Source organism: Carassius auratus, unplaced genomic scaffold (assembly GCF_003368295.1).
Source record: "Carassius auratus strain Wakin unplaced genomic scaffold, ASM336829v1 scaf_tig00056670, whole genome shotgun sequence".
Classification (NCBI taxonomy): domain Eukaryota; kingdom Metazoa; phylum Chordata; class Actinopteri; order Cypriniformes; family Cyprinidae; genus Carassius; species Carassius auratus.
Window position 1 is genome coordinate 1 of NW_020527393.1, and position 14,855 is coordinate 14,855.

The following is a 14,855-nucleotide window of genomic DNA, read 5'->3' on the forward strand; positions in this document are numbered from 1 at the left end:
TTTTCCTGTTGCGCAGCGTGCAGTCACTGTTCTTGCGCTCCAGTCCCCTGCGGAGCGTGCTGTAGTTCTCTGGGTCTTCTTCACTGGACGCTTCACCCGACATGTTCTCCCCCCCACGAGGAACCGCAGCCTCGGACAGACACTGACACACACAGAACACATGTCAGTCATGCTTGTGTGTGTGTTTCTGTGTGTGTGGATAGGGTTATGGTGACTGTTTCATCTACAGCCTCTATATTACGTGTGGGGTTCCTCAGGGTTCTGTTATTGGCCCTGTACTGTTTTCCTTTTACATGCCGACTCTAGGCTCCATTTTTAAAGAAATATTTTGTCTTACCATTTGAATGCTAAAGATACACAACTTTCACCCTTTGAAATATATAGAGAATTGTGGCTCAAATTTACTTTTGGCATGTCTGGAAGAGGTGAAATTGCTCACAATTCGATTAAACCAGTGGTCCTTACGTCTGGCTCGTGAGATCCACTAATCAAACACAGAGTTTTCTAATCAGTGTCTTCAGGATCTTTAGAAAATCACAGGAAGGTGTGTTTGATTAGGGTTGGAGCTAAACTCTTCAGGAAATAGTGAGCCAGATCTCGTGAGCCAGATTTGAGGATCACAGAGTTAAACCAAAGTGAAACAGATATTTTTTTATTTTTTGCCCCACTAGAGGATGCTCAGACATCGCCACTTCTTTAGGTCCTTGGTCAGCCTACTGTCAGGACCACATAAGGAATTTAGGAGTTGTGTTCGATCCAGATTTGTAATTTGACAAGCAGGTTAATGCTGTGGTTAACAGTTGTATTTGCTAGATTAGGTCTCTTGATTTTTTTCGACAGTCATCTAGGTCTTTAAGATTATTTTCTTACTGTCCCGACTCATTTTAAGCTGAGAGAGGATCAGGACTTTGCTGTTGCAGGTCCAAGGCTTTGGAATAGCCTAACATCTGAGATTAGAGAAAAATACTTTCAAAGCTGGGGTTAAAAATAATTACTTGTCATTACCTTTCAAGAATTAGGGTAAGTATCGGTGTTTTTATTTGGATTTTATGTTTTATTTAATGTATGTACCTGTATGTTGATTGTACAGCACTTTGGTCTGCAGGTGCAGGTGTATAGTGCTTCATAAATAAGTGCGCGAGTGTGTGTGTGTGTGTGTAGGCGTGTGTGTGTGTGTGTGTCTGTGTGTGTGTGTGTGTGTGTGTGTACTTGTTTTTCTATTCTGGTGGGGACTTAAACCTGAATACACACAGACTCATGGGGACTCGTGTCACGGTGGGGACCTAAATTGAGGGGTAAACAAGCTAATAAATTACACAGAATGAAGTTTCTTGAAAATCTAAAAATGCAGAAAGTTTCCTGTGAGGGGTAGGTTTAGGTGTAGGGTTAGTGTAGGACGATAGAAAATACGGTCTGTACAGTATAAAAACCATTACACCTATGGAGAGTCCCCACAAGGATAGCTGACCAGACATGTGTGTGAGTGTGTGTGTGTGTGTGTGTGTGTGCGTGTGTGTGTGTGAGTGCGTGTGTGTGTGTGTGCGTGTGTGTTTGAGTGCGTGTGTGTGTGTGTGAGTGCGTGTGTGTGTGTGAGTGCGTGTGTGTGTGTGTGCACTTGCGTGTGTGAGAGTGTGAGTGCGTGCGTGTGTGTGAGTGCGTGTGTGTGTGTGTGCGCTTGCGTGGGTGTGTGTGAGTGCGTGTGTGTGTGAGTGCGTGTGTGTGAGAGTGTGAGTGCGTGCGTGTGTGTGAGTGCGTGTGTGTGTGTGTGCGCTTGCGTGGGTGTGTGTGAGTGTGTGTGTGTGTGTGAGTGCGTGTGTGTGTGTGTGTGTGTGAGTGTGCGCTTGAGTGGGTGTGTGTGAGTGCGTGTGTGTGTGTGTGTGCGCTTGCGTGGGTGTGTGTGAGTGTGCGTGTGTGTGAGTGTGCGCTTGAGTGGGTGTGTGTGAGTGCGTGTGTGTGTGTGTGTGTGTGTGTGTGTGTGTGTGCGCTTGCGTGTGTGTGTGAGTGCGTGTGTGTGCGTGTGTGTGTGTGTGTGTGTGTGTGTGTGTGTGTGTGTGTGTACCTTCCCCGTGGCCGGCAGGATCCGCTGGTTTGGGGTGTGCTGGAGGCTCCAGTGTGTCTCGGAGCGCAGCAGGTCGCAGTGAGGCTCGTGCAGCTGTAAACCCTCCTCGCTGCTTTTGCTGGTGATGCGGCCGTCCAGAGACACGTATCCATTGTCCGTCTCTGTAGACTTATCGATGGACAGCTTGGACTTCTTAGACCTGATGGGACAGTGAGGAAAAGAGCAGGTTCTACTAAAGGCTGTGTGTTTGATCAAGTGATGTGTGGAAGCGCAGCTCTAGTCCTCCACAGCAAACACTGATGGGAGCTTGTGAACCGTTTCTGGAGACAGTAAGCACTGTGCTTCTGGGGAATAATGATGAGAAGTGCAAACATGGAGCAGATGGAATAAAATAGCTACAAAATCCCTTTATCTAGTGATGAACCTCATTGAGAGACTTAAAACTGCACTGGAGCACGAAGAGATGTGGTTTCAGGAAGAGATGTTGTACCCAAGAAGATTGTAAGAGGAGATGAGAGAAAGAGAGAAATACACACCCCGCTTTAAAGATACCATGCCAGAAATCTCTGAAGAAAGTGACGAGGCCGTGTGAGCCGGCGGACAGCGAGCCCTGCGGAGATCCCTCCTGCGTGTTATCAGTAGTGCTAGAGCCGTCGCCTTCTCTATGAATGTCCAAATGAGCCGCTTTCCTCAACTTCCTTTAGCGAGAGACAGCAAAGTGCAGAAAACTTAGAAATCTTAGAATCTTTGATTCCCAGAGTCAAGCGAAGCGAAAGGCCTGAAAGAGACGCCGATTCAGCAGAGATGATTCAACCGAACTCTAAAATGATTCATTTACATTCGGGCTTGTTAATCAAAATCCTATGGATTTTATTTCCTACAGAAAATTAATTTTCATTCATGCTTCTGGAATACGACTGATCATTTGTGCTTGTAATGCCATTTATTTTTATGATGCTGACAATCGCCTTACAATGAAGACATTAGTGTCTGTCACAAGTGTGAATTTGATTTGGATCTTCAAATTAAGAGAAAGACTTTTTCATGAATTCAGCGAAATCATCTCAACGTTTTGACGCTTCCCTCGATTTCATCGGTAGTGTTTCACTGTCAGTGAGATGGCTGAACTTCAGAAGAAAGCAGTGACACAGAAGAGGAGAGTCTGACCTGCGCCGTCTCCCGCCGCTGCTGGCTTTAGGAGTGTGTGTGGAGACGATCTGGCAGTGAACGGTTCCTAACATCAGCATCAGCCAGATGGCACCAAACACTTCTGTGACGGGGACGTCGTGAGGACTGGAGACGCTGAAGAACAACGCCGCTGCGAGCACTGCAACACAACACACACACACACACACACGATGACACGAGGAGTGCTACTCCTCCTCCAAAAAACTATCTTAAAACATACATAATCCAGTACAACTAATCAAAGAAATGTCCATCGTTAGGACAGTAAGATAAACTCAAATTTAAGTTTCACTTTCAGCCATGACGAACATGGATTATTTTAAGGAGTGATGTTACACAATTATTACACACACTCCCTGTTCTCTTTAGTAACCCTATAAACAAAAGCACCTGAACTCCACCCAGCTCTATATACACATGTCTCTGACAAGAAAAACAAGTACAGTGACCTCAGTGAACAACATAAAAAAACAATCATACGCATCAGTCAAACTGAAGGAGTGACTCGCGGCTGGATGTGTTGATGTGAATCACCATCAGAGCATCACAAACACACCTGACCAAAACCACACTCTAATCACAGTATGATACAATAATTCTGTCTGACATTTGTCTGCTGCAAAACAAGCGATTGTGTTTGATGAAATGCTCACTTACCTTGCAGCAGGTAGAGAGACAGCAGCAGGTAGAACACGGCTCTCGACGTCACCTGAATCCACCAGCGGAAGAAAAATGGGAAGAAAACCACTCTAACAATGCCCTTCCGGGTCAGAGAGGTCCACGGGCTCTCCGGCTTCGCTTTAGCAAACGCAGAGCCTGACAAATAAAACACAAGATGAGTTATGAGCCGCGACTGACCTGGGAAACAGACCTGAATGTGACGTGAACACAGACACCAAAAACATCTAATACAGGTATGTGTGTCTGACCTCTGACCAGATCCACATCAATCAGGTCCGGCTTCACGTGACCGGTCTTCTTCGGTTTGTTCCTCAGACCCTGCAGACAGACAGAGAGATACTGAAACTCATCAGAGACCCTCATCAGACCGAGAGAGACGCTCGACAGACAGACAGAGAGACGCTTGACAGACAGACAGAGAGACAGAGACGCTCGACAGACAGACAGAGAGAGAGACGCTTGACAGAGAGAGACAGACAGACGCTCGACAGACAGACAGACAGAGAGACAGAGACACTCGACACAGAGACACTCAACAGACAGACAGAGAGATGCTGAAACTCATCAGAGACCCTCATCAGACCGAGAGAGACGCTCGACAGACAGACAGAGAGAGAGCTATGTACAATGCTTTGGCAATATGTACCTGTGTATGTCATGCCAATAAAGCAATATGAATTGAATTGAATTGAATTGAGCAACGCTTGACAGAGAGAGACAGAGAGACGCTCGACAGACAGACAGACAGAGAGAGACGCTCGACAGAGAGAGACAGAGACACGCTTGACAGACAGACAGGATGACTTACAGGTGCATTTTCCATTACGGACCTGCATAAAACTTTAGCGATATTTTATAAATGTCAATCAAAAACTAATGCAAAATGACATCGTTTCCATTTACTTATATTATGCGACTATATATTGTATATTGTAGCCACCGCACTAGCCATTATTTTAATCAAAGGAGACAGCTGCTTATGGGACGCTTCTGAAACATGCCGTGGCGCAGTAGATATAGAAACAAACACTGAATACAGTGGCCGCGTCAGAGCCATAATGCACATGTTCAGTGAAAATAAAGGGTTATCCAGGCATTCATGGTAAGAAAAGCACTTTATACTTAAGAATGGCCTTATATAAAGCTTTTCTTGGAGGTTATAGTACATTAAAGAATGATCATGTGACTTATGTACACCAGATGACCTCTTTCCATCGCAGTTTTTCAATATATTCCTTTTTCTAATTGCCTAAAAACCACATCATGCAAGCTTAAAAATTTATTTTTTGCAACATGGGAGTTTTTGTTTCCATTAGGCATTTTTTTCAATTCACAATTTCAAATGGCACAATTTTATGGTAATGGAACCGCAAGCAGATCATTCATACTGACGGAGCAAACCATGCATCTCAGCACACACACTTATCATATCAGTTTAATTAAAAAAGATTAAGTAGATAAATGAGTGCATTCATGACCAGAGTGCAATAAAGACTTTCAGCAGGATCTGAAGTTGCTGTTTTAGTCACATTACCAACAGATTATTAGGGATTTACAACTCGTTTATTCATATGAAGACCAGTCACCAGTTCAAATACCAGTTCACACACAAACACGAGCCTAACACCTCTCATGGTGTTTGTGATGCTGTCTATTAAGGGTGCAGTGCTGTTTCATGCCCTCATTAGTTTCCTGTAGCACTAGCACTGATGTAACCAGAGAGCCGTGTAACGTGGCCCGTCTTCTGCTAATAACCAGCTGTAAACAGCAGATATTCACACAGACAGCAATATCTCAAGATCAGAACCAGCCGCAAACAACAAAAACACACAGATGTGCTTCCTGTCCATCCCTGCTCACTTGTGTTGTAGTGGACGACACTTCCAGTGACCCAACTCTCTTCTCTAATTCCAATTTTTAACTATTCTATCAAATAAAAGGCAGAAACTTATATAAATATTACTTTAAAACCGATTCAGGCCTGACATTATTACAAATCTTTTAAATTTCCACAAATAATTAAAAGCAGCGCAATCAACAAATTATGATGTAGAACCAAGTTGAACACAAACAGCACGCTCTCACACACACACACACACACACACACACACACACACCGCTGATGGCAGACTAACAGTCATTTCATCAATACTTTGAGATTCTGAAATATAATAACTGTAGTCAGTCCTGACATGAAATGGGTCGCTCAGAGAATATGCTGATTAAATGAGCTGCATTCAAACCATCGTTAAGGCCGGTTCACACGGCAGGATAATTGGGCCGATTTTAGCCCCGATTCAGCCCTTCCGACAATCTTAGGATGCTCCGATTATCGTAAAATAATCTGATCAAATATTCCTGCCGTGTGTGGTGTGTTAAGACTAATCTCCTCTGCTCGGAAGAATGTCGGGACCGCTCCGATCTCAAATCGGGGATATCCAACATGTTGGATTTATTTTGCCCGATTTCTTCTCGTGTGTAGTGTCCCCCGAGGACAAACAAGCCTGTGGACTGTGGCGTGTAGCCAATCAGAAAGCGAGGTGACGAGGCAGTGATAGTACCGGGAAACAAAATCAAAACACCCGGCGTATATAATATAACAAATACAAATAAAGTCGATGGGCATAACTACATCCACAACTGCAGTCCACCAGAGTACATGGAAACTAATATATGAACGTTTATTTCAACGGTTATTAATCTGTGTAGTACGTAACAACATTTCTATGAGATAAAACAACAACTTATCTCCATATCATGATATAGCAAGTATAGTCCATGCTCGCGTCGTCTCCACCTCTTTGACCATCGCCTTTTCTTATTTTTCTTATGTTTTTTTTCCCGTTAAAAACAAAGCACAAACAATGGCCACTGCATCCTCTTCGTCCGCCATGATTGTTTACTCTGAAGTCACGTTTGATCTCGAGGGATTTTGCGAGATTTCCCGTCTGACCTGGGAATGCTCGGGAGTCAAATCGGTTCGTGTGTGATGTGTTGATATTGCCGTGTGGCTGCACACCACACACGGAGCGACCAAAACTGTTAGACCCGTGATTTTTTATCGCCGTGTGTGGGGTCTCTCAGGTTTGGAAAATCTGCCGACAATTTTAAAATCGTCCCGCGTGAACCAGGCCTTAAGTAGGGGTGCTCCGATCCCGATCGTCCGATCGTTAATGCGCATCTCGTCAGTAAAGCCGGTTCTCTAATCAGCGGTTAATTACATCAGGTGCGTGATTTCACATAGAGCAGCTGTTACTACACAGAGCTGTTGTTAACTGAGAAGATGCGCCAATAAACGCTGAAAATGAAGTGGATTTGCGCATCTTCTCTATTAACAATGGCTCTGTGTAGTAACAGCTGCTCTATGTGAAATCACGCACCTGATGTAATTAACCGCTGATTAGAGAACCGGCTTTACTGACGAGATGCGCATTAACGATCGGACGATCGTGATCGGAGCACGCCTATCGTTAAGTATCGATAAATGTACAACCTGTGACTCACATCCTCTGTTAATGCATCGTTTATTATTTGTACTCCGAATATTACAGATGACTTTAACACTTCTAGTTTCAGGATGTGTGCTGAATCAGAGTCGGTCAGTGTGAGTGAATGTCTTCCTCCTGCAGCTCATTCAGAGGATCTGGCCAGAATGAAGCTTGACTCAGACTTTCTGATGTCTTTATTTTCATCCGCCTAACCCTAGTTACGCAAGACATTCGGCCAAACATGAGTCACAGCGCAACCAGTCAAAGACAAATAAACAAACTCAATGCAGATTCCCTCTCGAGCTCCAGCCAATGACTACAACAAATCCTCTATTTCCTCATCATCATCAGAAGCATGTGTGAGGAGTTTAAGACGTTCAGCTAAATCTCAGAAGATTACAGTAAACCCTGGTGTTACTGATGTGAACTTGTCAAATCTGAACATGCTCTCACACAAATACAAGCGTCCAGTTGTTAAAAACCCACACGCAGTGCCCCCTACAGGCTGAGAGCAGCACCGTACTCACCCCTCTGATAAACTGCTTCGAGTGAAGGGAGACAGAGACAAGTTTAAAGGAAGAATGAGTGAATAACACACTAACAGACACACACACACACACACACACACACACGCTCTTGCAGAGGCAGTATGAACAGGTGAAAGTCTAATCAAGAGTCGATGATTCGTTACCTTGATCTCTCGCTGTTCCACTGATTTCTCCCATATCTGCTGGTCATACGCACCGATCTGACGACGAGACACAGACAGGTTACACATCCAAATCAGTCAGAAATCATCCAATCAAACACTTTCTCCTGAGACTGTGTCAGTCTGGATCGACAGAAACGGACAGATTCACTCCTATTTACTGGAAAAGTGCACTGATCTGTCACCAGTCAGTGCAAACACACCCAGAGCTGGTTCTGCGTGTTCATTATGTGATCAGACATGTTTAAAGAGGAGATGGTGATGAATGTTTTCTGGGTCGGAGCACCGGCGCAGGATGGAGTCTGGAGATGCATGAAACACAAGCGTGAATGGATGCGGTGCTCTGATTGTGTCTGGGGTCTATAAGAACTGCAGCGCGGTGTCATGTGAACGCTGGAGGTGAAGACGGCCGCGCTGGACTGAAGTCACACGGTGGAAAAGACTCAATAATTCACGAGTTCAGTCTCATTAAACATACAGCGTGCACAACCCTGCAGGAGAACGACCTGTGAATGTCTAAGCATCATCTGTTCTGAAACAGTCACAGGATTCGTCCATAACTACAGTGAACTGAACTCTAATAAACCCTTCAGCTTCAGTTCGTCAGTACATCATCATCATCAGTGTCACACACAGACAAACATGAACTCAGTGTGAGGAAACATCTACAGATCTCAGATCACTCACCTTCTTCTGGTACCAGAGCACAGCATCACGCACCTTCGACGCCATTTACATGTCAGGAGTCACTCGCTGGAGCATCGTAATCTGTGAGAGAGACGGGAGGAGATCAGACGGAGCTCTGCGGTCTGACGCACTTAAGCTCTTCTTACCTGCAGCACAGGTGTGTCTCACACACACACACACACACACACACAGAAGTGCAGAGTCACACACATAGTTGTCATGATTATGCTGCGCACAACATAGTGGTAGAGATCAACACAAACAACAAACACTGAGAGGAGAAAAACACCACACAGTTACATGTTTTATCTGAAGTGAATGAAAAGCTGCATTGAGCTGGAGGCTGAAACACTTCTCTTCCCCGATCTACAGTCGGCTGACGGTCAGACACACAGATTTGAGGTGACCGATAGCAAATTAGTGTCTGATGGTCACAGACTTTTCAGCTTCAGAGACTGATTCAATCCAGTTGGAGGAGATCTAATATTTTCAGAACCAATTCACACATTGTTTTATTTGTCACATGTCTCCTAGTAGTTCAGTGTTTCTCTGTGACGGTTTGTAAAGTGGCTCAGTTTATGATCTCTAGTGATTTAAGATCTGTTGAGATTTTTAGCTCAAGTCAAACTCATGACATCACTGTTTCTAACGCCACGATCTACTGTTTATGAGACACAAACTCTATTTGTCTGATTCATGAGCGCTAAGACCAGACATCTCTCTCTCTCTCTCTCTCTCTCTCTCACACACACACACACACACACACACCTGACATCACATCACACACAGATGAGCTTTTTTTACCCATCCACGTCATCAACATCAACATCAACATTTAGCACAAAGCAGGCCTCAGCAGAATGGGAACATGAAACAGCCTGAAGGGACACACACTCACTAGTGCACACTGAAGAGTGGACAGACCGGTCCTGCGCTCACTACACACTTTCATTTGCATCTGATTTGTGCTCCTGTCAAACAACACAAACATCAACAGCTTCTGATTTAGGATTCATCTTCTGAAACTGCCGAATATCAATCATCTCAAAGACACACACAGATCAGTGTGACTCAGGGTGCTTTCACACTAGCACTTTTGGTGCGCACCTGGGGTCGATTAACGTCAGAATTCGGTTCGTTTGGATGATGTGAACGCTGTCTTCTGTACTCGGATGCGCACCCGTGAACCGTACCTGAGTCTGCTTAAAAACGGTGTTCTGGGGTACGCTTCATGTGAACTCTGGTACGGTTCACTGCTCATGTGAACGCAATCGTACCAAATCTGTTGGGGGGGGGGGGGGGGTAACCTAACTCTGGTTCGGACCAGGCAAGTGAACCAAGTGTGAAAGCACCCTCAGAGTCAGATCTGTCATAACGGACGCTTTTACAGCAGCAGCGGCACTTCATTACACAACAATAAATAAAACCGTTCTAGACAAAACCAGCAGGAAATCAACACACACACACACACACACACACACACACACCTATCTGCTGATGTGTAACCCAACACATGGCTGTGCATATTTCATGAAGGAGATGGACAGCAGTGTGTGTGTCACATCTGATACTGTGTGTGTGTGTGTGTGTGTCTCTGGAGGTCACACTGCAGTGTGTGTGTGTGTGTGTGTGTGTGTGTGTGTTCTTCACAGGCTAAATAAAGCAGCGCGTCTTCCTGCATGCGTTTGTAAGAGGAAACCATTGCATTTAAACTGTCTCTTAAGCCTTATGCAGAATCTCACCTCAAAACACAAAGACTAACAACTACACACACACACACACACAGAGAGTGATTATTCCTAACCCATCTGTCACTTAGAGAAGTCAGGACTTGTCCAGATGAGTCTGAAACACACGAGTGAACAGACGGATGAGATGAAGAGCGCTGAGGAAACTCTCTGATCTCTGGTCAGACGTGAAGCTATTCATGGAACAAACATCTTAAAATATCCTGCAGGAGCAGCGCATGACGCTCCAGACACTCACAGGTGGAAAATCACTGAGCTCAGGGTTACACACACACACACACACACACACACACACAAGATTCAATCCGGACACATTAGCACTCATATTTCAGTCCATCACACAGAGGTTTTAGAGAACGTTTCAGAAATAGTTCACTCACACTGAATAAAAAACTTATTTGACAAAAGAAACGCTTCACTCAGAAGAACTTACAGAGAATCTGATGGAGCGCTGCTGCAGGACGAGTGACCGACACGAGCGAGAACACAACACCGAGTCAAGGTCAAAGCTGACACACAGCTGCGGAGAGAGAGAGGGAGAATGTGTGTGTGTGTGTGTGTGTGTGAGAGAGAGAGAGCGAGAGACAGAGAGGGGAGAATTTAGTGGTGTTTTCATTGATTTCAAGAAAGCATTCAACTCAATCTTGCATGAAGGACTATTTCTAAAACGTATTGACAGTGGAATAGGAGGTAAATTCTACACAGAACAAATTATAGATGCAACACTTGTTTTATCTAAGACTTTTTCTATGTACACAAAAGGCCTATTTCTCTCAAATATTGTTCACAAATCTGTCTAAATCTGTGTTAGTGAGCACTTCTTGTTTAAGAATTCTTTAAGACTTAGAATTTGCAACTATTACAGTTATTACCCTTATATACAAAGCTTTGTATTATGCTTGCTATAGAGTTTGTGACGTCAGGTGCACTGTCGCCGGGGGCAGCAGACAACCGCTGTAGCAACCGACCACCGTGGTGACGCAGCTGTCACGGCAACCATCACAGCCCTAATTTTAGACTGGTCCTTCTGAGACACACCTGTGTAATAATCATGCTGTCTAATCAGCATCTTGTTATGCCACATCTGTGAGGTGGATGGATTATCTCGACACTAACACAGATTAAACCACTATGCCAAAATAAACTAAATATTTCCCCAATTCAATGAGACCGAAAACTTCTTCATTATCATTCTTGGTAAAATATGTGAATGTGCAAATCTAGCTGCAAGATTTATAGCAGCCTGCCGACATCCAGAGAATACACACACACACACACACACACACACACACACGACTACAGATAGTGCTGAATCCAGTTATTCAGTTTACTAATTAAATAAATACAGAAGTAATCTGCTACATAACTTTTAGTATATCATATGTTTGTAAGTATCCATAGGTTTTAATGCCATTCTTCTAATATTACTTGTTCAAATGTTATTTCAATTGCTATAATGTTCAAAATTACACTGTTGTACATGTTCTCTTTTCCTGTGCATGCTTTGGCAATGCAAAATGTACTTTTGTCATGCCAATAAAGCTAACTGAATTGAATTGAACAGAGAGAGAGAAAGAGATAGAGACAGAGAGACAGAGAGAGAGAGATAGAGAGAGAGAGACAGAGAGAGAGAGATAGAGAGAGAGAGACAGAGAGAGAGAGATAGAGAGAGAGAGAGAGAGAGAGAGAGAGAGAGAGGAGAATTTAGCATAGTCAGGCCTCTCACTAACTGACTCCCTGAAGTGTGTGTGTGTGTGTGTGTGTGTGTGTGTGTGTGTTCAGTCCCAGGCTGCTCACACACATCTGGACAGCTGGAGAGCTGAATGTTATCTGTTGTAACTGGTCAGTTCGTGATTGGAGTGTGTGTCTGATCGGTCAGCTTCAGGTGAGTGTGTGACCTGCTGCTGTCTAACACTGATCGAGTGGAAGGACACAGAAACACAAGTGTGGAACCTGAGTGTGTTACCATCCGTTTATAAATCTGTGTGCATCACTGACTGTGTGTATGATGCACGTGTGTGTGTGTGTGTGTGTGTGTTTTTATCGTGTGTATGTGTTTGTCTGTATCGTGTGTAAAGGGTAAAGGATTTTATTGTCATTCCAAAGCATGTACATGAGCTGGAACGAAATTAGACACTGAGGCCCGGTTAAAACCATTCACAAAAAATAACTAACTACTCACTCATCAATAAATACAATAGATAAAATAACAAATAATACAAGCCCATATAAATATATGGGTACAGTCTCTCCACACACTAAAAACCCTTAAAAATTAGCAGCATAGTAATAAAGTTAGTGCAATCTAATTTAGGACAGCAAGTTCAGTTTATCAATTCTGTAGTTGTCAATATTAAAAAGTCTCACGGCTTCTGGATAGAAACTGTTTTTTAACCTTGATGTCCTAGCTCTGATGCTGCGCAGCCTCCTACCTGAAGGAAGAGGGTCAAATAGTCTATTGGCAGGGTGAAAGAAGTCTTTCATGATACTTGCAGCCCTAGTCTTGCATCTGTTGATGTATATATCTCCAATTGCAGGGAGACTACAACCGATGACTTTCTCTGCCGTCTTAACCACACGCTGTAGGGCCTTCCTCTCTGTTACAGAGCAGTTTTTTTTGTATGATGTGTGTGTGTGTCTGTATCGTGTATCGTGTGTGTGTGTCTGTATCGTGTATCGTGTGTGTGTGTGTGTGTATCGTGAGTGTGTGTGTGTGTTTGTATGATGTGTGTGTCTGTATCGTGTGTGTGTGTGTGTGGTCTTGTTTTTGTGACATATCAGGACACAACTCTGTATAATGACATGGGTATGACACAGGTATTACAAGGAGAGGGTGACTTATGAGGACATAACCCATGTCCCCATTTTTCAAAACACTTATAAATCATACAGAATGAGTTTTTTTGAGAAAGTAAAAATGCAGAAAGTTTCCTGTGAGGGTTAGGGTTAGGTGTAGGGTTGGTGAAGGGAGAGAGAATATACAGTTTCTACAGAATAAAAACCATTACACCTATGGGATGAACACACTTTACACAAAAACAAACGTGTGTGTGTGTGTGTGTCTGTATCGTGTGTTTATGTGTGTGTGTCTGTATCGTGAGTGTGTGTGTGAGTGTGTGTGTGTGTGTGTCTGTATCGTGTAGTGTGTGTGTGTGTGTGTGTGTCTGTATCGTGTGTGTGTGTGTGCGCTGGTCGTTCATGTAGGTTACAGATCTTCATCTCTTACCGTTACGCGCCGCTTCAGTCGTTCATGTTCGACACACCGACGGAAGATTGACCTGAGATGACGATGATGATGAAGAAGATGATGAAGATCGCTGTGTCACAAAGCGTTTACTTAAGAATCGCTCGCAGCTGTAAGACCCGCGTTACCGGCGCGCACGGACAAACGCGCAGCAGAATTCGCGCGATCTTCACATTCACGCTGAATAATAACAGCCGTTAACCGCGCGAAAACCGTCCTAACGACCCATATTACCGTTAAAAGCGGGACTCGTGCGGGATGTGTGCCGCAGATACAGAGACTGGCGGAGGCGCGCGCACGCAGGAATAACGGTCGAGTAGTGGCGCCCTCTGCAGGTCACATGACCGCAGCGCTTCAGCGCGACTAATCGCGTTCTTTAGCGTCTCATAATGCGACAAGAACGACTGTCCAGCTGAAAAAACCGACGACAAAAGGTTACACAACTCCTGAAACGATGGTCAGCTGATCGGTGTTTCCATGGACGCCAATGCTTCACACATCCGGGACACGCGCTGAACCCGGAAACAGATAACGGTGTGATTGCCAGCTGCAGACAACAGCGCGCGCCCCAACAAAGCCAAAGAACGCTCCGCTGTTTTGTGACTGAGATGAGGATCGTTTAAACACGCTTCTGATGGGAGTTCACGGATGATCCTGCTGACCTCGGCGGACCTGTGCGGTTAGTGACGTCACGTGCGTGATGATGACGATGAAGATTGTTATGATGATGATGAAGATGATGATGATGACGGTGGTGTTTTTCACTGCTGGTGACTGACCTGGTCTGATGTGCAGATGTCTCTGGCCCAGCGGGTTCTTCTTCCTCCTCTTCCTCGCGCTGCTGGAGCTGAAGCTGATGAAGGTCTGCTGGAGCTGGTTCCTGGTCTTCTGCTCATCTGGGTGTTAGACAGCGCTCTGTTGCTGATGCTGACCGGAGGCTGACCGTACGGCTGCTGGACCGGACTCGACCCGTGGCTGAAGATCCTGATAAACCGAGGACAGAAGCTGCTCTACACACAGAGGATCCTCACAACAAATGATGATTTCATGT

General features: G+C 44.6%; 1 protein-coding gene across 1 annotated transcript; it reads right to left on the reverse strand.

Moving 5' to 3' along the window:
- Positions 1 to 4: 4 nt before the first annotated feature.
- On the reverse strand, positions 5 to 14,329 carry phtf2 (putative homeodomain transcription factor 2; the record flags this gene model as incomplete). Its single annotated transcript, XM_026256302.1, has 12 exons — positions 13,787 to 14,329; positions 10,994 to 11,080; positions 10,617 to 10,657; positions 8,813 to 8,893; positions 8,108 to 8,164; positions 7,944 to 7,955; positions 4,177 to 4,246; positions 3,905 to 4,063; positions 3,227 to 3,386; positions 2,596 to 2,757; positions 2,060 to 2,258; positions 5 to 142 (listed from the first exon to the last, which is right to left on the reverse strand). Coding segments are annotated over exons 4-12 (1,002 nt in total), but the record flags the coding sequence as incomplete, so codon positions are not given.
- Between the last annotated feature and the right edge of the window lie 526 nt (positions 14,330 to 14,855).